This window comes from Equus asinus, chromosome 1 (assembly GCF_041296235.1).
Source record: "Equus asinus isolate D_3611 breed Donkey chromosome 1, EquAss-T2T_v2, whole genome shotgun sequence".
Lineage (NCBI taxonomy): Eukaryota > Metazoa > Chordata > Mammalia > Perissodactyla > Equidae > Equus > Equus asinus.
This window is the reverse complement of record NC_091790.1, coordinates 185735397-185761224: the sequence shown is the minus strand read 5'-3', so window position 1 is coordinate 185761224 and position 25828 is coordinate 185735397. Positions and strand designations below refer to the sequence as shown.

General features: G+C 53.0%; 1 protein-coding gene across 1 annotated transcript in view; it reads left to right on the top strand.

Moving 5' to 3' along the window:
- The first annotated feature begins 9237 nt into the window (after nt 1–9237).
- The window catches only part of PODXL (podocalyxin like), a 45509-nt gene continuing 28918 nt past the window's right edge, over nt 9238–25828 (top strand). Inside the window, exons 1-3 of the mRNA XM_014840843.3 lie at nt 9238–9347; nt 10124–10234; nt 10609–11009. Coding sequence (XP_014696329.2) covers nt 10218–10234; nt 10609–11009 — 418 coding nt within the window. The 5' untranslated portion in view covers nt 9238–9347; nt 10124–10217. The remainder of the gene's footprint in view (nt 9348–10123; nt 10235–10608; nt 11010–25828) is intronic.

Here is a 25828-nt window from a genome sequence, read left to right as displayed (position 1 = left end):
ATCGACGTGGGAGCTCTTTTCAGACAGGGTTAAAATTTTCTCTTTTATTCTTCTTGGGGTCTACTTTCTAACAAAGCCTGCACACGTAGCAGGTTTATCAAATGTGGATTCTAATTGATGGCCTGTTACATTATTGAATATCCCAGCCAAAGTCAATCCATAGAAATGCATATATAGGGGGGCCACCCCCATGGCCGAGTGGTTAAGTTAATGCGCTCCGCTTTGGCGGCCCAGGGTTTCGCTGGTTCGGATCCTGGGCACAGACATGGCACTGCTCATCAGGCCACGCTGAGGCGGTGCCCCACATAGCTGAGCCAGACGACACACAACTAGAATATACAACTACGTACTGGGGGGGCTTTGGGGAGAAGAAGAAGAAAAGAAAAAAAAGAAGATTGGCAACAGATGTTAGCTCAGGTGCAATCTTTAAAAAAAGCATATATAATATATATTACATATGTGTTATAATAAATGTAGCTAATACTTTTGTATAACTAATATATATGTTATATATACACTTACGTAATATATATTTTAGCTCACACGCGTTATCTTTTCTGGCACAGGCATAAAGTGTCTCTGGAAGAACACAATCGAAAGGAACAGCACTGGTTGCCGGTGCAGAGGGGTGTGAGCATCTGGGGTATGGTGAGGACAGCAGCGTTATATTGCATTTAGACGTTTTGAATCATGTGAATTGCTACCTATTCCAAAAAATGTTTTAAGATGATCTATGCCCATAATCAATATCTAGATGTATTTTTTACGCTTGCTGGTATGTCGCTTCATAAAACTATAGGCTATGTTTTCAAGGGTACACATATAACTTCCTAGTTAGACCGTGAACTTCTAAAAGTCCTGGATTGTCCCTTTCACTCATTCTCTAACCTCCAGGATCCCAACCAAGCGGGATACTTACCCTGGTCTCCAGAATTGCTTGTGACAGAATCCACCACTTTAGTGTTCATCATTTTTTCAATCAGCAAACCTTGGTGGAGCTTATTCTAGGAGCTGGGGAGCAGTGGATAGAAGGTCACCTCCTCCCTCTAAAGTAAGGGCAGGGGTGGGAGCAGGGGTAGGGCAGACTCGGGTGTCACCATTTATCATAGTATGGCAACAGCTCCCCAGGTGACATGAATAAAGTACCACAAGGGAGAAAAACTCAGAACACGGGCTTCACAGATGGGGCGTTTTTGAGCTGAGACTGAAGAATAGAGGCTTCTCAGGTGGGAAAGGGCTTGCCCTTGAAGGGGAGGTTTCTTCCAAAGAGCTACGGCAGAATGGTTCAGGGCATGCACAGTTGACTGAGTGGGCTTTGCAGCCCAGCTCCGCCACTTACAGGCTGTCTGCCTCTGGCAAGTTATTTAGGCTGTTTTCTTATCCATAAAATAGGAAGACAATAGTTCCTTCCTTACAGGTTTGTTGTGGAAATGAAATAAGTTAATGCTTGCAAAGCACGTCAGACAGGGCCTGGAATGAAGCAGGTGCTCAGCAAAACGTAGCTGTGATTTCTCTGATGCCGGAAGAAGAAAACGTCAAGGACTGAGTCCCAGTTAGAAACCTGGGCTGCTCGAGGCTGCTGACTTTCCGCAGCCCAAGGAGCACCTGCCGTGTTCAGGGCACTACAGATGCCAAGGAAAACCTTGCTGCCTCAGGTGGATTTTTGGTTTCAAAAGTGGAAAGGAAAACACTGCTGAGTCACTGGAGGAAAATGAGCTTGGGGTGGTCCTCAGTGCTGAGACTAGGGGTCTGGGGATGTGGGTGCCCCAGGCAGGAGTGGCCCAGGAGCCCATGTCTGTGTGTACAGTAACGTCAGAAGGCAGCACGCCACAGCTACAGAGACAATGCGGTCCTTTGATCCTTAGAAGGTGGGTACTGTTCGAAAGGCCCCTTCACTCATCAAAAGGTGAAGGGAGGTGCCCTTTGTGAGGGATGGTCCCCAGGGAGGTGTTCTGACTAACCTCGGGCCCAGGTTTTCTTCTAAAGCGTCTGCACTATTTTACCCAATAAGCTCACGGTCTAGATAGAAGAATTTGATGCAAGAACTCCTTGGACGCAAGGACTGTTAGATCCTTCCTGAGAGGTGGAGAAAGCTGGGAAATTCACTCTCTGGTACTGCCTAGGAAAGGGAGGGACAAAGGCTGCCTCCTTCAGAATGAACCAGGTGCAGTCTCGCCTTAGGACAGAGGAACAAACCTCTGGGTCTTGACCCTCACGCCCTCCTACATCCGTCACTATCTCTGTGTCTAGGGGGTGGTTACAGGGCACTGCTCAAAATAGCACAGAGAAGACATCTGTAAATTGTCCCCCATTCAGGGGGTTAAAAAAGCAACAATCCCAAGGCCCTCCATGATATAACATGGGATGTTCATTCCTGGAGTTAAAATGATTTGCCATGGCCAGTATTAGATATCAACCCTGTGAAGTCCAAGACAGACTGAGATAATTAATAATAACAATAACAAGTAATAGCCACAAAGAGCATTGTATTTTTCAAACCTCTTCAACAGTTTTTGCCTCCAGAGTTTCGAATCATCTCTGGAAAGGAGTTAGGGTAGATATTTTCCCCCCTGTTTTGCAGATGAGGAAATTGACACTTCGAGAGTTTCCTGACATTATAAGCTAGCTTATGATAGAACAAAGATGAGAAATACAAAGTTTTGCTTTTTAAATGATCTCTGGAGATGCATTCCTTTATTCAACCAGTATTTATTGAGCACCTGCTACGGCCAGGCGTGGTGCTGGGCCCCGGGGATGTAAGCGTGAACACAGAGATGTGCCAGTGGTCACGTGGGGCTCTGTGTAGTGTGGGAGGCCAGAACTGCACACACAGAGAAAAAACTAGAATGCAGGAACCAGCCCTGCCATGAAGGAAGAGAAGGAGTCAGGAGAGAACTCCTTAAGCTCTAGGATTCTCTGAACCTGGGACTTTATTCAAGCCTCTGAGCTACACGATTGTCAGGATTCTTTCCAATCTGAGGAGTCAGGAATCGCCACGTGACTGTGGGAGGCGAGCAGGTTGGGTTTCGTCTGCCGCCCCTGCCGCAGGCTCGTCCTCCCTGAGCTGTGGGCTCTGCGCTGCCTCCCTGCTGTGCAGAGGCAGATCATACAACCCCAGCTGTGCACCGAGTGTGTAAATGTTATCAAAATGCCCTGGTGACGGGGAGGAACAATGCTTCAGAGGTTAATGAAGTCATGGGAACCTCTAGGGCTGCATCCCAGCGCCGGCCTGTGGCTGCCGTTCGTCCATATCTGGGCTAGCTTGTTTACTTTGCTGGTCTGCAGCCCTGTTCCCGTGGGTCCCGGCGGAGCTGCAGTAGTTTTACTCATTCTGGAGCGAGCAAGAAGGACACCTGGGCTAGATGCCCTCCCCACAGACCTAAGGCCCCAAAATGGAGTGTGTCCCCCAAGAGCAGAGGTAATAATGAGGTTAGATAAACCTGGGTTTTGTGAATCAAGCTACCAGGTAGAGTGAATAAAAACCCTTAAAAATACCAACAATTAAGGCAGTTTGGAAAATCCTCGGGAATGTGAAAGGGAGAGCTGGGGAGCAGTGAGGTGGCAGCACCGGGGGTGGTAGAGCGATTCTGATTTTTGCAGATGGAACAAGCAGCCCAGAGATGTGAAGGATCCGGTGATTAAATGAAAAGTCCTTGTGTGTGTTTGACTTACACGCAGGGCATCGTCTACAGCTCGTGTGTATAGGGTTGTGAAGTTTCAGTAACCGAAAACAGTAAGACTAAGTCCATGTCAATTCTTATCTGAGATGGGTGGGCTTCTTGGGGACACAGGGAAGTGTGGGTTTTGACAAGTGTTGGAGGGGGTGTGTCGGTGAACCAGTCATTTCTTGAATCGAGACAAACACTAGCAGACTGCTCCATCCGCCTTGTATGTTTTAGATTGCTCCTGGGGGCAGACATTTCATCTTAACCATGTTTATAAGATACAGCGGGCGAAATTACAGTACGGTGAATATTGCTATTCATTCATGCCTTTATTCACTCTCTGAAGAGTGTAGTGATTCTAAGAATCCGGCTGCCAGGTTTGAATCCCAACTCTACTACTTAATAGCTGTGGGATCTTATGCCAGTTACTTAATTTCCATAAACACCTCAGTTTCTTTATCAAGAAAATGGGATTAATAACTGCACCTCATGAAGTGGTGGAACAGACTGACATCTAGCTCAGGGCTAGCACACGCGGCAAGCTTGCATCAAAGAACTCCAGATATTATTCACATTGTTTTTATTATCAACTGCCAACTTTCAGCCATGCTAAGTATGGACTGGACACACAAACAGACAACGTGAGGTTCTTGCCTCAAAGAAAGAACTCTCGGTCTGTGTGTGTATATAACTAACAAAAAACATGCAAAGTCAGACAGTGAATTAAGGCATTAACCCGAGGCTGGGGGAGTCCAGAGGAGGAAGTGGTTATGGCCTGAGTGGTGGGGGCGGGGTCAGAATAGCCTGCACCATATTGAGCCTTTGAACGCCACGACAGGTGGAAAGTAGATTAATTCCAGGCACAAGGAGACGCAAAGGCAAAGACTTGTGGGCTAAAAGGAGTGTCATAGTTGATCTAAAGGGCCTTGTCCCTCTCAGTGGGAGAAGATGGAAAGGTTAGTTGGGGCCAGAATTTGGAGACCTTGAATGCCATGTTCAGGACTTTGGGCAACAGGGAAGCACACAAGAGACGGAGCAGGTGACAGGATCACATCTGATTCTGAGGACCACACTCTGGTGGCAGGCGGAGGGAAGGCAGGAGAGCAGGGAGGTGAGGATGCAGGAGGCAGAGCCAGGGGCTGCCCAGGGTGCAGAGGAGAACCAGACACAGCTCTTTCCTCGAGGAGCTCCGAGCTCGTGGGGAAATTAGACACACGCGCATCAACATCCAGGGAGAAGGGCCACATAAGGAAGCTATGTCCACCTTCAGGTAGATGTCAAGGAAATAAGACTTTCGTTTCCTCATCTGCAAAATGGATTAACCCTAACATATTTACCTCTCTGGGTTGTAGAAGGATTAAATCATTTGAGGACAGTAAAGTGTTTAACATAGGCCCAGAATACAGGCAAAGACCCAAGCAATACTCCTCAGGCATACATTCTGGCCCCGGTCAGCCTCCAGGGTGGAAGAAGCCGACTCCATGCTGCTCTATTGAACCGGGCAGAGGGATGGTGGGATAGTCAAGGGCTAAGTGAGAGATGAGACTGGAAAGCAGGTTGGGGAGTACAGATCATGAAGACTGAGCCAAAGCCGATGCCTTGGCCTTCTTTTATTTCAACTTGATTAGGAATTGACTCATATCTCCCTCCCCCAGTTCCATCTCCACAGCACATCGTCTACTGTTCCTGTCATGCGACCTGTGGCTTTTTGAGTTGGGACACCAGCAGCCTGGAACACAGAGGCATGAATGTGGATAAGCTTGATAGGGAGGGAGTTAACCAATACTGTTTACAAGCTGCGTGAGCAAGGACAAGTCAGCTCCACTCTCCAGGGCTCAGTTTTCCTCCCATGTGATGAGGGCACCTCATGAGAGCCAATGATCTCTAACATCCACTGAGCCCCAGGCTGTCTCTGAATCTAAGGTTTGGGGAATTTCAAGGATTGGGGTTATGTGCTGGGTCATGTTCTGAGGGCCCTCTACAAGCATTTCTATTGCATTGGATGCGGAGGGACCATCTGATTTTGCAAACCACAGCCCTCACCTGCAGTGGATGCAGCCATCATGGAAAAAACCTCTCCACCTGCTCCCCTGGGGCATAACCTGCTCCTCTGACCCAGAATACAGGGCTTCAAGAGAGAAAATGCCTGCTGAAGAGCAGCAACGACAAAGACCACAGAGTATCTTCTCTGTTGCCCATGGCTCCTCAGCGAAGTGAAAGCACTAGGAAAGATGTGGGCAGCAGTAACAAGAATGTTACCTTCCATTTATTGAACATCACCTAGGCCTCATGCACTCCTTTTCATTCTCACAGTGATTCTGCAAACGTGAAGTTATTATTTTGTAGAGGAAGAGACTGCAGCTCAGAGAAGTTAAGTAAGAGCCCAAAGTTGCAGGGCTACTAAATCGAAGAGCAAGGATTCAAATTCTGGCTGACTCACTCCAGGGCCATTTCTCATGTGCCATACATATAGTGCCTCAGTACTATACCTTTAGTGATGACGTTCCTTTTGCCTGAGATTAATCCTTCTATCTTGGCTTCACATCCCTCTCCTGTAACTTCTCCCTTTCAATTGGCCTCTTCCTCCTGGCCCATGATTGTGGATGCTTCTCCAATTTTAAAACAAACCAATACACACAAACCTTCCCCTCCTTGCTTTCAGCCAGACTCAGTGCCTCCATTTCCTCATCTCCCGGGTTATTGGACGTCACTACAGGTATGCTCTGGGGGAAGTCCCCAAAGACCTTTCATTGCCAGACTCAATCAGTAGATTTCGGCCCTGGCAGCAGGTGACACTCTTGACCACCTTCTTACTAAAACATCCCTCCCCATTTCCATGGCACCTTTCTCTCTAGGTTAGCTCCCATGTAGCTCCTCGTTCTCCATCTCCCCTTCCTCAGCCTGTTCCGTTAGTTCGAAGGGCTCTGCGTCCAGCCTCTTCTCCACCGTAGAGCATCCCGGGCTGCAGCCCCCGCCTGCACATGGATGGCACTCCAGTCTCTATGTCCAGTCCTGACCTCAGGTCTGAGCTTCAGTGTCACAGACATAACTTCTAGACATGGTCCCTGAGTGCCCCACGGATCTTCAGAGTCAATATGTTCTCAGGGACTCAGAGTCAACATGGACTTATCAGTTTCTTTGTTGAAACTTGCTCACTTCTTAAGTTCTCCAGCTCAGTTGATGACATTCAGTCCTGGCACTCAGAGAATCCACGCAGTCACCCACGTGGGAAACCTAGACTCCTAGACTCCTGCCATGCCTTCACACCCTCCACACACCACACGCACCACCCCACACACCACCCCCACATCCATTGGGTTACTAAGTCCTATCAATTCTGCTCCCCAAATTCTGCCTGCATCAGGCTCTTCCTCTTCATTCCATTGCCACTGAGCTCAGGCCCTTTGGGGACATGGCCATTAGCCTCCCAAAGTGCTGTGCTCACCTCCAGTCTTGAATCTGCCAACCATCCTTCAGTCCACTGCAGCTAGAATGATCTTGCTCACGTGGAAAGCTGGTCTTGTCTCTTCCAGCTTATGACCCTCAGGGATTCTGCTCTGCCTAAGGATTCTCCCCCCTCTACCTCTCCAGCCTCATCTTCCATCACCCCCTACAAACCCCGCACTCTGCTTAGGGCAAACACTGCAGTTCTCAGCTCCCCTCTTTCACTTTCACACATTGCTCCACCTGTCTGAAATGCCTCTCCTTTTGCTCTTCCCCCATGAAGTCCGCTTCCTCCAAGACCCTGTTCCCTCCTCAGGAGCCCTCCCTGGCCTCCCCAGGCTAAGCTGAGCCTGTCCTGCTCTCTGCTTCCCACATGCCTGCCCACAGCACGTTACAGCCCCTACTGCACTTTAGCTGTTTGTGTACAAGTGGTGCTTCTCCCAAGAGGGCAGGGGCTGTGCCATCCGCGTCTGCATTCTCAGCCCTGTGCTCAGACCTGGCATGCTAGGCCTGTTAGAGGAGATATTGTTGAATAATAATACGTAAGTGCATGACTTTGAGGAGAGGTGCTCAACCTGAACCCCAGCTGCTAGTCATCGAACTGTCCAACTTGGCAGTCAGAGGTAAAGCCCAACCTTATAGATGAAATCCAACCACTTCTTTATCTATTCCGCCTTTGTGTTTTGAGCACCTTCTTCACGTCAGGCACCACTGCACTGGGCACTGAGATTCCAAGATGAATGAAATATGGCTCAGCAGCCCCAAGGAACTTGGAGGTCAGGGGTTAGAAAACCTTGGCACCTTATGAACAGGTGCTGTGGCCTCAGGATGGATAAATGTGAGCTTTTGTCTTTTATTGGGGGGTGTGGTGGCTGGAGGCTCTGGTCCATCCCTCAATGCAGATGTTGTGACTGGAGATTAAAGTTATTTAGGATGAGGATCAAGGGGAATTTACCAAAACCTGCACTTAGGGATGTGGTCAGCAACATCACTGAATTGCACAGGGGGCAGGGAATCCTGACCCCACACTTTGACAGGGACCATGGGAAAAACTGTTTTAAAACTTGTGCCATAGGTTTTGTGTAATATCTCCCAGTTGGCATTCATCTTTGCATTCAACATCCATATCTATATATCTCTTTCTATACCTATGATGTGATGTTCTCTTCTGGGTGGTCTAAGGAAGTAGAAGATGAATAAGAAAGACCCCACATTAAGAAGTTTAAAGTCTTCTGTGGGAGCTAACTCACATATACTTATAATCAAAATGTAATAAAATCCTAGAAAGATTGTGCAAGAGCATCTATAAAGTGCTTTGAGTTTCGACTATAAGCTCAGGTGTTCTGGGCCAGCCAGTTTGCTCGTGGGAGCACAATGGTAAACAGGGCCAAGGATACAGGCCACTTACCTGTGGACAGATCTGTTCACTGACGAGGGGTGACCTCCCTAAGCCCAGCCAGCCTCAGGCTTCATTCCTCAAAGCCCCATTGTGCATAAGGTGCGGGGGGCCTGTTGGATGCTGGGGAGGGTCCAGAGCAATTCTAATTTTGCTGAGTCTTCAGCTACAAAGAGCAGCTGGTTTCCTAAGCCCGGATGTCTGCTCTCATTTTAATTTTGCATGATCTGGTAATGGGACCAATCCCAAATAGTGTGAATTTAAAATGCCTTAAGTTTTGCAATATACATTCTCCCTTTAAAAACTTAACACATTCATTTCTAGGTTTTTAGAGAAATTGATTCATGGAGTGCAAAAACACCGTGTAAATCAGAAAGCATAAAATTTTTTAAATTCCCAGCTGTTTAAGAGTATTGCTTGGTTTCAGACAGAGAAACAAGCCTTTTGTTGACAGGGATATTAAGGGAACAGTCCTCAAAAACATCCAGGATAGGCGCGCACACACACACACCTCACAGCACTGATATGGAACGCTCTCTGTCTTTCCCATATGCGGTGTGGAAAACGGGGCCAAAATGATCCTGCAGAAACTTCCTGATGAAAACAGTGCCGTCAGCCGTTCCCAAGCTTGAGGCCGGCGGCCGCGGAACCCCAGCCAGGGCTCCAGCGCTTGCTTCGCTGCTCCAAAGATGCTGTGCCGTGCGGGCGGCTCCTCCGTGCAGTTGACTTGAAGGGCTCAAGGACTCCACGGTCCCTAGCAGGAGGCTAGGTCCTGGGGACACCCCTCTTCCCTCCCAGACCCACCTGGCAGAAAGACTTCAGATTATCAACCCAGTTGTCACGTGAGCCAAATCCATGCCCTCCCCCCATGGTTAATCACGCTCCCCCTCTAGGTCCGCTTCCCCCTATTTCTCCTCAGTTCTCGCCTGCCCCAGTGTCACCCCAGCGGGGGGCTATGGGATCTGCATCCCCTCAAGCAACTTTTGCAAAAAAAAAAAAAAAAGGAGGGGTGCTTCTTTGTTCTTTTGCCAGGTTAACTCGGTTTATGGAATTCAACTCCCACCGCCATCCCAAGGCTGCAAATTTCTCGCCCCACCACATCGAGTGCTGGCCGCTTCATTCATTGTGATTTTCTATGTTCCTGCCCTGGACTAACAGCCCTTCCCGTATATCTTAGCTAAGTCTTATAACAACCCTCCGAGGTAGGTGTGGTCATCCCCATATTACAGATGCAAAGTAACTTGCCCGGTCTTACAGCTTATAGATGGGCACTGCTGGGTTTGGAGCCCAAGTCCATTTTGACCCCAGAGCCCTAAATCTTTATTGCTGTTCTTTACATAACAAGAATAAGAATAGCTAATACTTATTGACCAATTACTACCTGCCAGGCACTGGGCAAAGTATTTCTCCAAACTACTCTCACAGGCAGCTCTGCCACTTACCACTCAAGCAAGTTTCTTAACCTCTTTTTGACTCAATTCCCTGTCTGCAAAATGAGGCTAAAAATGCGGCTGTTGTGTAGAGTAAATGAATTAACATATATAAAACACTTAGAACACAGACTGGCACATATATAATCCCTCAAAATTTTCTCTTTTTTTTTTTTCACCATCACAAGTTTCTCACCCAGGCTTGGAGAGGGTAAGCAACTAAGGAGTCCGGACGGCCCAGGGCTCACCCTGCAGCACAGACCTGCTCAGGAGTCGTGCGGGATGCGGGCCTGCCGCAGGTGAGTCGCATCGGGCAGGTGGCAGACGTGCTTTTCGGGCTTTGCTGCAGAGCGCGCCGCAGCCCGGAGGCCTCGAAGGGTCCCTCGCGGACATGCAAGTCTGGGGGCCGCCTCGCTCCGCATTTGGGTGTGCAAGGGCCCCGGCGGTGTGGGGGGTGCCGCTGGAGCCCCTCAAAAGCACTGCGGGCGACACCAGTGCGCCGGGGCGGGCTGCCCTGCGGGCGGGGAGCCGTGGGGCGCGGGGGCACCCTGCCGCCCTGCGCTCTCCCCCTCGCACCCCCGCCCGGGGCCCGCTGCCCGCCGCTCCCCCGCTCCCCCGCCCGCGCGCTGCTCCAGGGCGGAGTTTCCTCCTCTGCTCATTGTTCGCGGCCCAGCGCCCGCCCACCCCGCCGCCGGCGCACTCTTGGAGGAGGAGGCCGGCGCGGACGGGACGGGAGTCGCGGGAGCCGACGGCCGGGCCGCAGCGCGCAGACACCGCCCGCGACACAGCCGCTCGCGGCTCCTCTGCGGCCTCGCTCCCCGCCTCGGCCCGCCTCTGCCGCAGCGGCCGCCAGGAGGGACCGCCGGAGCGCGACTCTTAGAGCCCCAGGTCACCGCCCGGCCGCCGCAGCCACCGCCAGGCCTCCCTCCGCGGCGCCCACGCGCCCGCCACCCGGACGCCCGGACCCTCCGCCAGCCCGCAGCCACCTGCTCGGGGCCCAAAGCCAGGGCACGATGCTCTCCGCGCTGGCGCTCTTGCTGCTGCTGCTGCCGCCGGCGTCGCTCTCTGTGCAGGGTGAGTGGTGCCCCGGCCTCGCTGGGCCCCCTCCCGTGCCCGTGCGCCCCCGACCGGGCCGGGCTGCAGTGGAGTCCGCCGGGCCTCGTGGCTGGACCCAGGGCAGTCCCTCCGCGCACCTCTGGCTGGGGCCACACGCGGAGTCCTGACCTTGCACCATCCACTCCCCTTCCAAACCCGAGAACGCCGCAGGTGCCGGGCCCGAGCGTGGATTGTCCCCGGCCTCCTTTGGGGTGGAGCGGGCGGTGGATTCTGCAGCGGCAAACGGCGCGCTGGCGCGGAATGGGTTTCGGGCAAAGAGAGCGCGGACTTGAGCACCGCGGGCTCCACGCTTCCGCGGGACCCCCAGGGTCTGATCACTCCTTTTCTCCGTGTTCGAGGGTATGAGGGACGGTATTGTGTAGTCCTTGATTCCAGGCAAAGCGGCAGGCTGGAAGCTCACGAGGAAGTCCCTGAAGCAGGTGACAAGCCTCCAGTAACGGCCTACGCGGGCGGTGCGTTACTCTTTCGCAGAGAGGTTTTTCCAAGCAGTGTGTGCATCTCAGCCCACTTGAGCCCGTGCTGGGGCAGGTGGAGGGGGAGTAAGTGGGCCTTCCACAGTCCCAGAGTCACTCGTCTGAATGGGGTCCCTGCCTTCATGTCACCAAAGGAACAGATCCCTTCTTAGTACATGGCCAGAACAGTGAGACCCCCTCCAACCCCTTTGTATAACCAGGAACTTTTTCTCACGCCGCTTGGTCTACACCTTAGAAACACCCTCCCATGTTCCTTCTAAAGGTGAAATGTTACCCTTTTAGGGGACAGATGGTGGCTGCAAATCCAATCAGAGCAGGTGGCCCAAAGCCCCTAGGAACAGCTGGAGTCTCAGCCCAGGAGAGAGGTGCCTTTATTTCTTGCCTACCTGAGCACGTGTCGGCAGAGAGAAAGAGTTATGTTCCCAGCCTAGGGTCAGGAGGACCGGGGTGAGAGCCCACACAGGGAGAGACCCTGCTGCTGGCAGGTGCTGGAGTTTGGGACTAAACTCTCAGGGGAGGGTGGGATGGAATGGCAGTACAGTCTCTGCTCTGCACCACAGGGAACCTTTGGGGGGAAGGGGCTGGTGTGCAGAGAGCAAGCAGGCTTGAGCATCCTTCGGTGGGATGCTCAAGACTCCACCAGCCTGGCTTGAAAGGGAAGGGCACTCTCAGTGGGTGAAGGGTGTGCACCCCTGGAGGAGGGGGTGCGGGTGAGGAATGGTCAGAACAGTTCTGGGATGGCGGTCACTGAAGATTTGCACAACCTGCAGGGCTGAGAAGATGCTGGAGTCAGGCCGCCATGCTCTCAGGGCAGCTGGACTTCAGTGTGGGCTCTGACAGGCACCCTTTCTGCCGGGAGCCTTGAAGCACCACCTAGAAGGGAGATGGGCTGTGTCAGGAAGCTGGGCTGGTTCTCAGTGCTTCTGAGCTTAAAGAGGTGGAGCTTTGAGGGGGCGAGGGGCTGTGGGATGAGGCCACCCGTGGGGCCACCCATGGGACCATGTGACTCACGGCTGGCTTCAGGGCTGGACTGTCTCCCCACCTGGGTGCTGCCCAGAAACCCTGTCTCTTCCAGGAAGCCCTCCTCAAGCCTAGCACAGGGCCGTGGCACATGGTAGGCGCTTGATACGCAGGAAACGAATGTGGCAAAGGACCATAACCCCGCCCCTGCCCCACCAGCAAGTCATCTGGCCTTTCAGGCCCCAGTGCTCAATCCTTAACTGTGCTGTTATTAGAGTATGCAATGATAAAGGGAAGTGCTTTGAAAAGTGTAAAGTGGCAAGGGGGTATTATTATTATTATTATTATTACTACTACTATTATTATTATTTGCATGCATTGAAGCCAGAAAAGGCTGAGCGGTGCCAGCCAGTGTTGAGTGGCTGCGGTGGATTTTGTGTCCTCCTGTGGGCACTCAGTGAGGATGGCGCCATCTCTCCCCTTCAGAAGGTGTGGCTGCCTGATAGCATAACCCCCAGCCTGCTGGGGTGCTGTGATTCAATTCTAAACAACCTAGGTTTACAGCGCGAGTCTCCTTAACAGAGGAATTATTCCAGCACAGGCTCCTTCGCGGCTTCCCTCGTACAGGCTGGCCACGCAGCTACGCAGCTACGGTGTAAACATAAACTCAGGGCCTGACCGACCGTTAGCCCCCTTTTCAGTGCTTTTGGGCTTGATATCCATCTGCTTCACCCACATGACAAGTCGCACCTGTGAACCTCAGTTTTGTTCTCTTTAAGATAGAATGAAGGAGCAGAAGGCACCTCTATTTTCACTGTTAGATTTCTGGGTTTCTGTGTTCCCTCAGCTGCCGAAAAGGACAAGCTGACTTGGACTGTCACTCTGATGAAGTCACTCGATGGATGAGTCCTAGGCAAGGGAACGGCAGCAGGGGCTGATGGAACACACTCAGATTCCGGGTCAGGCAGCCCCGCAAGACTGCGGACAAGATAGTGGCCTTGTTGAGCCTCGTGTCCTCATCTGTAAAATGGTAACAAATCTCTAACCTGCAGGTTGCTCTGAAGATGAGAGAGAACTTATGTAATGAGCTTGACCTTGTGCCCAACTCGTGGTCAGAGCTCTGTAAATCCTGGCTATCGTGGTTAATAAAGCGTGTGTGTTGAGCACTGGGTCGGTTTAAGGCGCCCTCAGCATCAGGATGCTGCTAATGTTTGTTGGTGTCAATTGATATGTAATAATGAAAACTGAAACCTAAGTGCCCCAAGATTTGGGAAGAGGTGATCTGGGCAAAGCTTTCTGATGGAGGTGGGGGTGTATACAGGGATTTTAAAATAAAAAAAGGTGATCGGAGGGTGGGAGACCATTTCCTAGGGGTGACCGAGGCTGAGTGAATTGCAGGGTGTAGGGGGAGACACAGATGAGAGGCTGGGGGTCGTGATGGGGCTTCTTGAGGTGGGGTCAGTGAGCTGCAGGAAGAGTTTGGTGAGAAGATGGGCTTTCAGAGCCCCGAGAGAGTGCCACGGGACATGGGGTGAGGGGATGCTGGGTGTTCCCAGCATGGCACTGCTTGTGCATGGCTCTGAGGCAAGAGAGAGAAGACGTGGTGGGGGGGGGCAGACTGATCTCAGCAGACCTGAGAAGAAGAGGGGGAGGAGACAGGCTGGGGAGGGATGAGAGAAGACTGAGGGACACAGAGGCACCAGGTGGCAGCTTGGCCAGAGCTGCGGGGTGTGGCCACCCAGGAAGGGGCAGAGGAAGGGAGCTTGGCATGCCCAGGAAGGTCCTCTGGGGGTCGCAATGGGGCTGGAGAAGGCAGGGCACAGAGGTTGGGGCAAGGTGGACAACATGGAGGCGCACGCATCTGCCTTTCCTCGGGAATCCATGTTGGAAGGGAGAGGAGGGGCTCCTGCTGAGCAGGGTTTTGATACCTCTGCCCTTTGGGAGCTGAGAGAGGAAGGGGACTCCACATTGTTGAACTCTCCTGGGTGGGGAGAGCTGGAGAGTTGTCTCCTGTCCATCCTCAGGTATCATCTCCCCTGAGAAGCCTTCGCTGGTTTCCTAGGTGGAACCAAGTTATGTTCTGTGGTCTGTTTGGGTGCCTCCCCCACCAGGCGGTGAGCCCCTCAGGGGCCAACAGCACATTCATCTCTGCCTCCAGGCCCCAGCACAGCATCGGGCACTGAGCAGCTGCTCGAAATGTTATCTGGACTGTTAACCTGAAGAGAACTGGTCCCAGCCCCTGGCTTCAGGCCCTCTGGAAGGGGCGCCCCGGGCCAGCTCACATGTTGGGCAGTGATGCTGGCCAGTGGGCTCTTTCCACCGCAGCTGGAGCTGGTGGGAGAAAGTGCTGAGGGTCGGGGCTTCTGGGCTTGGCATCCTTTAGTGCTTAGCTCCTAAGGGAAGTGGGAGCAACCTTCTGGACAGCTCACTTCACTTCTTAGGAGGAGGGTTGAGATTTAGATGGTCCCTACCCTGGGAAGGACCACTTTTTCACACCCTTCACACCCAAAGGCGTCCTGCAGGTCTGTCGAATGCAAGCTCTTGCTGAAGCCGGAATGGACACCCCTCCCATGTAACTGGAGAAGAGGAATCACCTTCCTCTGCCCACCAGCCTGAACCCCAGCATGCCTGGAAACTTCCTCAGACCTAGAGGCCTGGGTCTCTTTCCTCAGCTCTGGGCTCACTTCCTATTTGTGCCCACGGGGTATGATGCAGGGCAGGGAGCTCAGCTGGGGGGGTTTCCTGTCACGTCCTGTTCCCAAGAACATGGGTGAATTTGCACGGGTCTCTCCTTGTCGTTTGTCCGGTCCACTTTGTGGGGCTGTTAGAAGATCACGAGACGTGGCAGATCTGGGATTGTGACTCTTCGGGCCGCACAGTCCTAAAAGCTGTAGGTATCCTCTTTAAGGAAAGCCTTCAGGAAAATCTACACAAAAGGTGCATTGTAAGGAGGCTCTTCATATCCGCAGTAGCATTTACCACAAGATTCCTTCAAGTAAGCAGCCCGCTGGGTGTCCAAAATAGAATTTTATTGGCAAAGGGTAGTTTCCACACCACTTCGAAATAACACAGAAAATTGTAGCACACAGAATTCTAGAGCTGGGGAACCCCCTGGAAATCATCTTCCACACCCACTCATTTTTCCGATGAGGGAATGCAGGCCAGGCTGTGGGTTCACTTGCCCAGGTTCCTAGTGACCCCTGGTGACGGCTTCCGGGGAGATGTGTGTGCAGGTGTGTGCAGCCGCGGACGCTGGAACTGGACTCGGCCCCTTCTGTGTTAATTTCCTCCTGGGCATTGGAGAAACTCTTTTCAAATGGTTTCATGATGGTGACACCTCTGTGTCGCGCACACACTCTCCCCACTCCTCCACCATCAAGGGAAGCTGAGGCTTGAGACCACTTGGTTGCTCACCAGTTAGGCTCTCCAAGGGCTTCCTGAGTACCATGTCACAGTGCTGGCCACCATGTGTTGTGACTGTTTACGCCTGTCTCCCACTGCCTATGAGCCCCCTGGGTGTCCACAGCATCCAGCCAGAATCTGGAACAAATGGGTGGTTATAAATGTTTGTTAGATGCCTGGTGTACAGATGCTGCGATCAACTGCATATTTGGGAGCAGCGCCTCCCCACATCCCGCTGCCCCGAGTTCTTGTATTGGCTCTGAGCCTGGCCCCCCAGACCACCATAGCAGTGGCCGGCACTGACCCCCGGCTTAGCCTGGCCTCCCGGCCACCCATCCTCCCTCCATCCCCAGCCCTTTCCCCAACACACACCACCGCCACCCTCTCTTCCTTTCTAGCTATATCCCCCTCAGGTCAGCCACCTCGAACTTCCCTAGGGCCAGGGTGCAGGGTGGCACCCCGTCCGCCAATTGTCATGGCCGGAAGGCTGTGCCTCAGCCCAGGGGGAAGAGAATTCTGAGGAATGGCTGAGCGAGGTTTGCCATGTGGCTCTGGGTCAAGGTGCAGGGGGACCTCCCAGAGCCAGGCCCCTGGAGACGCTTAGGCTGACCAGGAGTCCACAGCCATCTGATCTCTAACCTTCCAGATCCCTGACCCAGGTCAGCGTAGACAGCACAGCATGGAAGGAAGTGAGGACTCTGTAATTCTTAAACTAAGTGTGAGCTAGAGGTGAGGCCGTAGCCATGCCCCCTTCTTACCAGAAATTCGTGGAGTTCTGTCCAGGGGCCACTCTGTCCCCATCCAGTCTGATTTCCCTGCTAACCTGCTCTGGACGCGCTGACTGGAGCCTCAGGGTCTCCAGCAGGGTGGCACGAGTTTGCCTTTGGACAGCCTCTATCTCTCAGACCATTCTAGAGAGGGGAAACTGAGGCCCGGGCACTAAGGACTCACAGTAGATCACACAATCAGCTCTTCTCCCAAGCATCCACACTCCCTCATTTCCATCAGCCCTCTGCTGGAATGTCCCCTTCTCAGAGAGGCCTTCCGGGCCATCTTGGGGAACACACACCCTCGTCTCCTTACTCTGTGTTTTCTCTCTGTCGTGCTCATCACTGGACGTGTACTCATTTCTTTGTCCCTCCCCTGAGTAGACTGCCAGTTCCATGAGGGCCGGGAATTCTGTTCAGTGCTGTAGCCACAGCACCTGGAACAGGACCTGGCACATGGTAGATGTTCAATAAATATTTGCTGAATGAATGAATGAGGGAGTGAATGAGTGAGGGGCAGAGCAGTTTAGAACCCAAAGGCTTGTCTGCCAGTTCCGAGGTCTCCAGCTGAGAGGCTCCTGACCTGATTCTAGAGGAAGAGAGGCAGGTGGCAAGCGGGCCTGAGAGGGAGCAGGGACTCCTGGCAGGAGAGGGGGTGGGAAGTGCTGCTGCCTGGCATCTCCTTCTGTGTCTCCCCGACCCAAAGGGTCCTCCAGGGGAAGATCAGCACTTCCGTCTGTTAGAACTTGATTTGGCTGCTCATAGCAACTAAAAAGAAATAGTGGATTAAACAAGACAGAAGTTACACCTCTCTCATCTAATAGGAGTTAAGAGGGCTGGTGTGGTGCTCCTGTCTCCATTAGCTGCTGCCTCATGGTCCAAGATGGCTGCTTGGGCTCCAGCTGTTGGGAAAAAGGAACAAGAAGGCTGCAGCTCATCTTTTGAGGGTTCCTGCCAGAAACCACACACAACACTTCCAGTTACATTTTGTTGGACAGAACTTAGTCCTGTGGCCACACCTAGCTGCAAGGGAAGCAGGGAAGAGTTTCCTTAGGGAAGAGTGATTTTTGTTTCAGATACCCATATGCCTCAAAAAATCAGTGGTTTGGTTATAAGGAAGAAGTGAAGAATGGATATTGGAGTAGGTCACTGGCAAATGCTACTGTAAACTCAGTCCTCGCAAACCTTGGGTTTCTCTGCAGTTGCCCTGTCTTCATGTTGCTGATCAGGTCAGCTTTGCATCTGCAGGAGTGAAAAGCAAGCAGTTGTCCTCCATGGCCTGGGGCTCTGCCACCCTCTGGCTGAGTCAGCTCCAGCTTAGCCCTCGTTTACTGTGGCTCCAGCCTTTTGGTACTGATGGAGCAGTTCCTTGTAATGCACAGGGACCCCTGGCTGCCTCCCATTCAGGTTCCCCAGCCTTGACCTGTACCTGTGGGCCGAGGTGCCCTGGGGACCACCCATGAGCAGGGCCTCCAACAGGGCAGGCACAGGGGGGACCTCTTTTCCCCCACTGGCCCCTGGATGGGAAAGAAGTATTTCTACACCCCATCCTCTCCTTCCTGCCTCATTGGGGCCAAGTGCAGGGTGGAGGAAGATAACTGTCTTAAGAGTTTGGTCCATGGACACTGGTGGGAAAAGCAGCTGGAGGCCAGTGGCTTTCAAACCTGGTGGAGGTATTGTGTGAAGCTGCCTTGGGGCCACGGAGAGCTGGGGCTGCACACCTGGAGGGGAAAACTACGAGCAGGCCAATTTGGGGGGACTTCATGTCCCACCCCTTCATACAGCTCTGCTTTCATCTGTTCTGTATGGTGGGTCTCCACGTAAGAATTCCTTTGAGAAAAACTTCTACTGTCAAAGAGATGAAAAATTGAAATCTCCTGCCATGAGGCCCCCAGCTTTGAAGTTAGACACTTGGATTTTAGTCTCAGCTTTGGCACCTACTAGCCTTGTGATTTCAGACTTGTCCCTTGGCCTCTGTTTCCCCAGCTGTAGAATGGGTACAATGCCTCCTTCACAGTGAGGGGTAAATAAAATCATGTAGGTGGTGTGTCTGACACATAGCGTCAGTACATTTGGGGTTTATTTCTTTTATTTTTATTTATTTATTTTTGAGGAAGATTAGCCCTGAGCTAACCACCGCCAATCCTCTTTTTTTTTTTTTTTTTTAAGGATTGGCACCTGGGCTAACAACTGTTGCCAATCTTTTTTTTTTTTTTTCCTGCTTTATTTCCCAACCCCCCCGGTACATAGTTGTATATCTTAGTTGCAGGTCCTTCTAGTTGTGGGATGTGGGATGCTGCCTCAACGTGGCCTGATGAGCAGTGCCATGTCCGCGCCCAGGATCCGAACCCTGGGCTGCCACAGCAGAGCATGCGAACTTAACCACTCGGCCATGGAGCCCAATCCTCCTCTTTTTGCTAGGAAAGACTGGCCCTGAGCTAACATCCATGCCCAACTTCCTCTACTTTTATACATGGGACGCCTACCACAGCATGGCTTTTGCTAAGCAGTGCCATGTCCGCATCCAGGATCCGATACCAGCAAACCCCGAGCCACCGAGAAGCAGAATGTGCGCACTTAACCACTGCGCCGTCTGGCCGGCCCTATTTCTTTTATTGGCTTCAGCTCTAGCCCCATGTGAGGTGTGATGAAACAGACCTGCAACTGCCCCCTCCCGAGCTGGAGCATCCACTGTGACCTCGGCCTTGCTGGGCCCAGCTTTCTCCTCTGTGGCCCTTCCCCAGGCACCTGGCCCTGTCCCATTTAGTCACTGCCCACAGCCAGGTTGCTCAGGATGGGGGCCCCAGTTCTGGGGGGTTTAGCTGTAGACCACAGTCACAGATGAGGTGGCCAGGGTGGGCTTTGCTCAGAAGGGGCTCTGATGGCCAGCCCCCCACCTTCCTGGTTCCCACCCAGGTGCCTGTCCCCCCAGCCCTAGGGGGCGCTTTGGTGCTTCAAGTCAAAACAGCCTTTCCTGAAGCCACCCAGGCCGTGATCCTGGCAGCCCTGCAGGGTCTGCCCATCACACTGTGAAATGGAGTCTCCCATCCCACAGCTCCTTCCTACCTGGATAAATGCTCCTCTGGCCGCCCCTGGTACCCCAGCCACCACTGCTACACTGCCTGGTCCAGCTGCGGATCCGAGTCTCCCCGTCTACAGGGCTTCCTTTCTCCTCATCCACCTTACCCTGACTTGCACCAAATTCCCAGTGACATCATCCACACCAGGCAGCGAAGCATGACGTTTGTCTTTCTACAGCCATCTCTACGCTTTCCTTCTCAGGGAGGGGAGGCACATGGCGTTAGAACCCAGCAGCTAATATAAACCAGGGAACCGAGCATTGCCTCACAAAGCGAGGCATGGGAGGAAGCTAGCAACTAATCACCCAGCTGCATTTAGCTTTCTGCATGATAAAGCCCAGTGGGGCGTTGCTCTGTGACTCAGTTTACCCAAATGGTAAATCAGGGCTAGCACCATATGGGTTTTTTTTTTCTTTTACAACTCCATAAAAAAAGCTGTGTCCCTGTGTCCGAAGAGAACACTAGTAGTCCTCAAGATATTCATAGTTAGGCTCTCAGTAAATGTTTGATAAATGAATAAAACACTTATGAATAAGAGAGAACCATGATCCCAAAAGTTTAGGAAATGCTGCCTGCTCTGTTCCCCTTCTTGGGAAGTCGGTACATCCCAGGGTCTTCAGTGCTCCAAGTCATTCTATAAGTGGGCTTACATACCAGCTTTGCTTATGTCAGCCTTCCCCAGTGTACTTCAACTGTGAACTTTTTCCTTCTCTCCTTCCTCTTTAGTTAACATCTTGTGGGGAAAGACTGATGCAAAGGTAGAGTGACCAACTGTTCCAGTTTGCCCGGGACTAAGAGGTATCCAGGGATGTGTGACCGTCAGTGCTCAGACCCAGAGAGCCCTGTGTCAAGACCTGGGCCAGACTGAGAGAGCATCGCATATAACAGCACTGTGTGCGTCTGGGGCATTGCTAAGCAAGACCTCTGCGGGCCCGCCTTCCTTAGGGGCTTTATGGGAAACCACGTGGAAGGTTGTGGCCAGAACGAAGCCTGCTTGTACCAGTCTTCCCAGGAACAAGGTACATTCAAGGCTGGTGGCCCGTCATGGGTGCTTAATAATGGTGGTGTTTGTCAGATAGGAGCTGGAGGCATTATTAAGAGAATTGTGGATGTGTGTGTTTTTGATGCTTCATCTTTCCGCTCAGATGGGGCCAAACACGGTTTGCTGGTTGCTTCCAGCTGCTTCTTTCCTGTTGTGCCTCTGCCCCGTGGCTTTGAGTCCCTGATCCTGAGAGCATCACATTTCTGTTTTAAATTCAGTCTGAGTCTGTCATCCTGTCATCCTGCCCCAGAGGCTTGGAGAAGGGGATTCCAGAGGATGTCCTGTCGGCCAGCACTGCCACAGCGACACACCACATGCAGAGCTTGGGGCTTTCTCCTCGGCACTGATTGAACAGGGCTTGCTGAGGTGTGTGGATCTCAGCCACCTTCAGGCTGTCATTTTTCTGGGATTCGGGGAGCCAAATGGCCGAAAGGGGGTGCATCTTGTTTGCTGAGTCACCAGCTGGTACCCTTCCCAGGTGCGTCCTACAGCACAAGGTCCCCTTGCTCAGGTGGATGTAGTCCTGCACCTCAGCCCTAGGGGGCGCTGCTGAGTAGCCTGTGGGCTGGGTCTCGGCCTGCCCGTGTGTGCAGCAGCCTGGCTGCTTCCTCCTCCAGGCCCGGTGCTGGCAGCCCACTCCCCAACACGCCCCCTCTCCCAGCCGGGCCACATGCATCTGGAGACCCCCGGAGCACCACGCAGCGTTGCTTCTTCCCCTGAAGTCATCCTGGTTTCAGCTCAGCAGCACCGTGGGCCAGGGCGCTACAGAGCTTGTGCTGTAGACAGCTGGCTCCCGGGGAGAGGAGGGCGGGAGCTTGTCAGTGGGCTCATTGTCCCCTCGGCATCCTGGGAGGTTGCACTTCCGGTGGAAAAACACTTTGGCTTTACTCTCGGGCCCAGGGAGAATCTGAAGTCTGGTCCTGACCACACGATATCGCATCTCTGAATTCCATGGGCAGTTTCGGGCAACTGTGTCAACACACCAGTTCTAACTGCCCCTGGGGCCTCCTGTTAATTAAGCTTTGGGTGTTTAGGTGTATGTGTGTATGGGGGTGGTGGCAAGCATGGAGCAGATACCCAGGAGGATCCATCTGAGTTGGGTGTTGAGGAAAGAGTAGGAAGAAAAAGAAAAGGGCTTTGCAAGAGGAAGATGCTCCACCCACTCAGGGCCAGCCGTCCTCCCTGTGGGCCTCAGTTTTCTCATCCGTGAATGAGGGGCTGGCCCAGGAGATCTCGAGGACCCTCCTATGTAGTATTTCCCAGTGGTCTGAAAGGCCTGACCTGCCTGATGATTTTGGCCCCAGAACTGCTGGCATAAAGGGACTGGGGTCAAGTGTGTGGATGTATCCAGGAGAGCTGGGGGGAGAGGGGAGCAAGGGGGGGAAGCTAGACGCATGGCACTGATGCTTTGAGTCATTGAGGATGGCGGGAGGCAGGGGGAAGCTGTTCTCATCACAGTTGGCTGCTGGGGACAGCCAGTCTTGAATTCCTGGATAATGTAAGGAAGGGCATGTGCCCATGTCCCATGGGGAGCTCTCGTGGTCTTGATGGCCTAGGCCGTCTCTCCTCTTCATCTTCGCCGCAGGTCAGATGTCTCCCTTGTCCTGTCCAATGGCCGTGAGGGGAAGCAGGAGGTGGAACAGAAGCATATGGGCATATATGCCCCAGAGGATAGAGAGCCTGCACTGGGAGTTGGGCCACAGGGTTCTAGAAGCCAAAGAAGATGTGACCTGGTGCCCAGTACTCTGACCGTCTGTTTGCCCACCTCTCCTTGTTGGGGTAGGATAAAGTGATGTCTAGGATCCCTCAAGTTCTGACGTTATGACCCAGGGATGCAGAGGCAAGTGATGTCTGCACGGCTTCTAGAGCGGGGACATGCCCAGCCACTGGTCATGGAGGGTGGTGTACTCAGCCACAACTTGGCCCTGGCTGCTCAGTAGCTCACTGCCTCTCTGGCCCCTGCTTCCCCGGCCCGAGGGGTGGGCGTTTAGGCCTGATGTCAACACTGTAAAAGGAAAGACCGGTCTGCAAGGGAAGGTGAGAAAGGCAGCGGCCCTGGGACCAGTGTCTCTGAAATCCTGTGGCGCCAGGTTGTGCCACACTCCGGAGCATGGTGCCCACTTTCCAGATGGGAAATCTGAGGCGGGAGGATGGTGGTAATTTACCCAGAGTCTTGAGGTTCCAAGTAGCCCCTTCCACGTGAGGGACAACACCTTACTGCTCCGGGCATGGGAGTGGCCAAATAAACTTGACCTAGACATCCGGGCTTCTGCACCCACCTTGCCGGGTAGCAAGCCTGGAAATGCAATGCAGAGAGTGGAAAGAGAAGGGCAGGATGAGCGTGTGGGCCGTGGGGCAGAGATGGTGCCTCCCCGCCCCCACCCCTTTTGGAGCCCGTCTGACTTCAGTATCAGTCAAACCTGACCCCCTTCCTGACCTGCATGATTTCAGAGGGAAACATTTCATCTTGCTCCCAGTTTCTTCTGAAAAGAAGGCTGTGAAGTCACCCTGTGTGTGTGTGTTCACACTTTCCGGTCCCCCTCTCTGGTGTCATTAAGCCTCTTCGACTACTTTTCGGGGGTGAATTTTCAGCTGTTTGGACACCTGGCTCCAGCTGGGGCTGGCGCTGGGCTTCTTGATTCACTTCCCTAGGCGGAGCCCAGAGGAAACCGAGCTTCCTTGACTAGCTCGAACGTCTCCAACACAGGGGACGACTTGGCTTTGTTTGAAAGGAACATGGCTTTTAACTTTCCCCTAGGGCCTTGGCAGGGCACAGGGGAGCCAGCCCTCAATTGTTTAGCCATAATCATTTAGGAGGTTTGTTTGTTCTTTTTAAGCAACACCGCCATGGGACCCCCACTCCCTACCGGCAAGCTAAGAGCCCTCCCATCTTCACACACCAAAGATCCAGATTTCGTGCTCCATGGCGGGTAGTCATGCTTTCCATCTGCCTCTGGGGGCCAAGCAGAGTCTGGACTGTATTGAACCCATTATGCAGAATAAGTGGGATCTCGAAGGAGGAGCCCGCTGAGTCTTAGTTCCACCCCCCCCCCAGCCCAGCACGCACACATTTACTCTGGGGAATGTGGACTAACGTGGATTATTCTACAGCGAGAAGGATGCAGGTGTTATTCCTGGAAGGGAAGAATTCTCTCCAGGACAGAAAAAAAAAAAAGCTTGGAAATTCGGAAAGCTACACCTGCTGCCTTAACCTCTGGCTTCCACTGGGCGGAAACTGCCCATTCCCTGGGAAACTCACAGGCCCTGTTTCACAGAACTTTCTCACTCAGCTCCCAGAGGCGACCATCCCACTGGCTATGCAGGACTTCCCTCTGGCTTCTGGCCCTTGTTTGTTTTCGGCTGGAGTGCAGACTGGTCCCTGGCAGAGGTTTCCAGCGGCAGCTGAGAAACCCGTGCACATCTGGTTATTTTCATGGCTGTGGGAGGCGGCAGGTGGCGTGGGAATGACAATGTGCTCCCTCGGAAAAATGTTTACCAAGGTTGTTTCTGAACTGATTGTAAGGGTGGAGTTGAATGCCAAACGTGCGCATGCTCTGGCTGTGGACAGATGCGTGTGCCCAAGGGTCAGAGTGCAGCAGGCGTGCCTGGGGGAAGAGATGGGCCAGGTGACAGTGGTGCAGGCTTGGGCAAACCCTGTGTGATGGCTCCTTGTGGGAGGGAGGGAGGGGGGGAGCACTCACCTCCACAGTCAGCCTGGACTAGAATCCCGCTCCCCGCCCATCGCCAGGCCTGCCTCCCCAGTCTGCCTCTGTCTCCTGTACAAGGAGCATAATGAGGGGCCTCCTGAGAGAGTGCGGGAACCGCAAAGGGGGTCACATGCAAAGCTCTCAGCTCAGCATCTGGCCCACATGATAAGGCCTCAGTAAGTGCCAGTTACAAGCTTAAGAGTAATGATGGTAAACTATTTTTAATGGGTGGGTTTGTAGAAAATTCCAGCATGTAAAGAGAGTAGGCACCTCAACACCTGTGCCCCACGGTCTGACACAAGCAGGACACATGGCCCCCTGCCCTCCTTTCCCAGAACTCTTGGCACAGACACTTATGTCTCCAGCACACAGGAGGGCGTTGGCAGAGTTGTCAGCCCATCTTCCTATCCAGCCTGACCTGCCTGTCTGTAGATTTGGAGTATTTTGACATTTTCCCTGAAAGTTTATACATTTTTTTAGTGTTCATTTTGTTCCAAGATAGATATTTCTCTCTCCCTTGACAGAAAAGGAGACCGAGGCCCCAGGAGGCCTGAGGCTCACACAGGACCCGGGTCTCCCATCCCCAGAGCTCGCTCTTCCTGTGGGAGTTTTATGGACATCACATGTGTGGTCCTTGAAATCGATCTTAAAGACGAACTGCAGGGCACGCTTTCTCCTCCCCAGGGTGCTGCCCTGTTGTCCTGACCTTTGTACGGAGCCCTTCCTGGCAGGCAAGGTGAGCACAGTGCTGGCCATCGCCCCCGCCCGCCCGCAGGCTGGTGGGTTGGCCGCTCCTGGGCACACTGCCCGGTCAAACAGATCAGGATTCACATGGTTTGCAGCAGGCGAAGGGATTAGGAGGCCCTGGGAGGGGTATTGTTTTAAGGAAGTTGGGCCATCTTTCCAGCTCAGTAAGCACTCCAGCCCCTTCCCTGGGCAGGCTGGTGATCCCCACACGAGGGTCCCAAACCTCCAGGGGTCAGCATGTGCACACCCCTCTTGTTAGGAACAGCCAGGACAGGCGGCGCAGAGGTTGCCCCAGGCCTGGGCCGGGGAACCTCCACATGGGTGGGAGAGGAGCCAGAGCAGGGGCAGCAGGGGCTCGGCCACAGGGAGGGCAGGTCTGCAATCTTGGGTGACACAGTTGATTGAATTCCAAACTCTCCTCCTACCACTCTGCCTTCAGCAACAGAATTATGATAATGAGCAATCCTAAGAATGTATTTAGAAACTTCCTGTTGAGGAGCCTAGTCCCTTACAGAGTGGGGGTAGGGTGCTGCCCTTTGACCCCTATCTGGGGAGCTTCTGATGGGGGAATGGGGGCATGCAGCCAACTCTGGCCTCTG